This window comes from Dendrobium catenatum, unplaced genomic scaffold (assembly GCF_001605985.2).
Source record: "Dendrobium catenatum unplaced genomic scaffold, ASM160598v2 original_scaffold_60203, whole genome shotgun sequence".
NCBI classification, from domain to species: domain Eukaryota; kingdom Viridiplantae; phylum Streptophyta; class Magnoliopsida; order Asparagales; family Orchidaceae; genus Dendrobium; species Dendrobium catenatum.
This window is the reverse complement of record NW_021378654.1, coordinates 1-1150: the sequence shown is the minus strand read 5'-3', so window position 1 is coordinate 1150 and position 1150 is coordinate 1. Positions and strand designations below refer to the sequence as shown.

Sequence of the window (1150 nt, the reverse complement as noted above, 5' to 3'; positions counted from 1 at the left end):
CAATGAGAATATGGTGCCATGTAATATACCAGAGTCTGTTCTGCTTGGTTCATACTTAGGGGTTGTAGCCAGAGATCCTATTTTGGCACCGATTTCATTCTCAGATTGGCGCAATAAAGGCTTGGAACCATTTAAGAAGAAAATGTTAGCTGAAGTAGAGGTAAATATGATAACAAATAGTTAGATATTATTTATGCTTGTTTGATATCTAAAATTATTTAACATTCTTTAGGCCAAATTTGAGTTCCCTGCAAGTATTAAGCATTGGATACTACAATCTCTTGGTGTGAAGTGGCGCAATTATAAAACTAATTTGAAAGCAGAGCACTGGGATAGTAGGCCAATAGAGGAGATCATGGAGGATGTCCCTGCAGGAGTAGACCCAGCGCAGTGGTCTCAGCTTGTTAGTAAGTGGTCACAACCTCAGGACAAGGTGAGTTAGCAAAATAAATCTTGTTATCGAGTTTATTAAAAATTGTCCTTAATATGACGAATATTTATTATAGGAGAGGGCAGCAAGAAATGCAGAAAATGCCAAAAAACAAACATGTCCACATACGATGGGTCGGGTGAGCTCCGTAAGGAGACAACAAGAAACGGTATGTATTTCAATTGCATATATATTTATATTGATATGAAGATAAATAATTTACATTTGTTTGCAGTGTATACAAGATCGCCTATTATTATGGAAAATCAATCGCACTCGTAAAGATGGGTCATGGTCATCTGAGGAGGCCAGACAAAAATGGGTAAAATCATATGGTTGATGAATTCATATGTTTTTTATTTGTGCTATTGCAGTAAAACTGGACTTGGAAATTCTTCCAACAGTTTGATTGTGATTTTGTTATTTTATGGAATCCCATAACTTCTGTTTGCGTGTTTTGAGAACATTTCTTTGAGCAATTTTTTAAGCTTTATAGCAGGTTGCTCCATGTGTATCATCTCCGATGGGATTTACAAGAGGATCATGACTGCCAACTCCATTCTATATTTGTTTTTAGTTATATGGAGAAGGGATGCTATGATTATAAATATGAGATTTATGTGTTCTACTCAAATATGTGTGTTGGTTGAGTGTGAATTCTTCAAGTACAGTGTAAGTGATGACTACTTGGATACGGTCGAATTGCATACAATCTGAAAT

At 35.8% G+C, this 1150-nt stretch overlaps 1 protein-coding gene across 3 annotated transcripts; it reads left to right on the top strand.

The window, feature by feature from the left end:
- The first annotated feature begins 7 nt into the window (after positions 1-7).
- Positions 8-1124, top strand: LOC110095842. 3 transcript variants are annotated; one of them, XM_028691732.1, is made up of 5 exons: positions 8-144; positions 233-433; positions 507-569; positions 666-752; positions 927-1124. In XM_028691732.1, exons 2-5 carry the CDS (start codon positions 356-358, stop codon positions 975-977), a joined length of 279 nt encoding a protein of 92 aa, XP_028547565.1. In that variant the 5' UTR covers positions 8-144; positions 233-355; the 3' UTR covers positions 978-1124. The 3 variants fall into 3 exon arrangements, with proteins under 3 accessions (XP_028547565.1, XP_028547564.1, XP_028547563.1); XM_028691731.1 differs by having other exon boundaries at positions 507-578; XM_028691730.1 differs by having other exon boundaries at positions 507-599.
- Positions 1125-1150: the final 26 nt, after the last annotated feature.

Bases quoted from the DNA above. Each gene is read 5' to 3' on its own strand.
- LOC110095842 (XM_028691730.1), top strand. From the start codon at position 356: ATGGAGGATGTCCCTGCAGGAGTAGACCCAGCGCAGTGGTCTCAGCTT. The intron at 434-506 runs GTGAGTTAGCAA...TATTTATTATAG, and splicing joins GGTCACAACCTCAGGACAAG to GAGAGGGCAGCAAGAAATGC. The intron at 600-665 runs GTATGTATTTCA...ATTTGTTTGCAG, and splicing joins TAAGGAGACAACAAGAAACG to TGTATACAAGATCGCCTATT.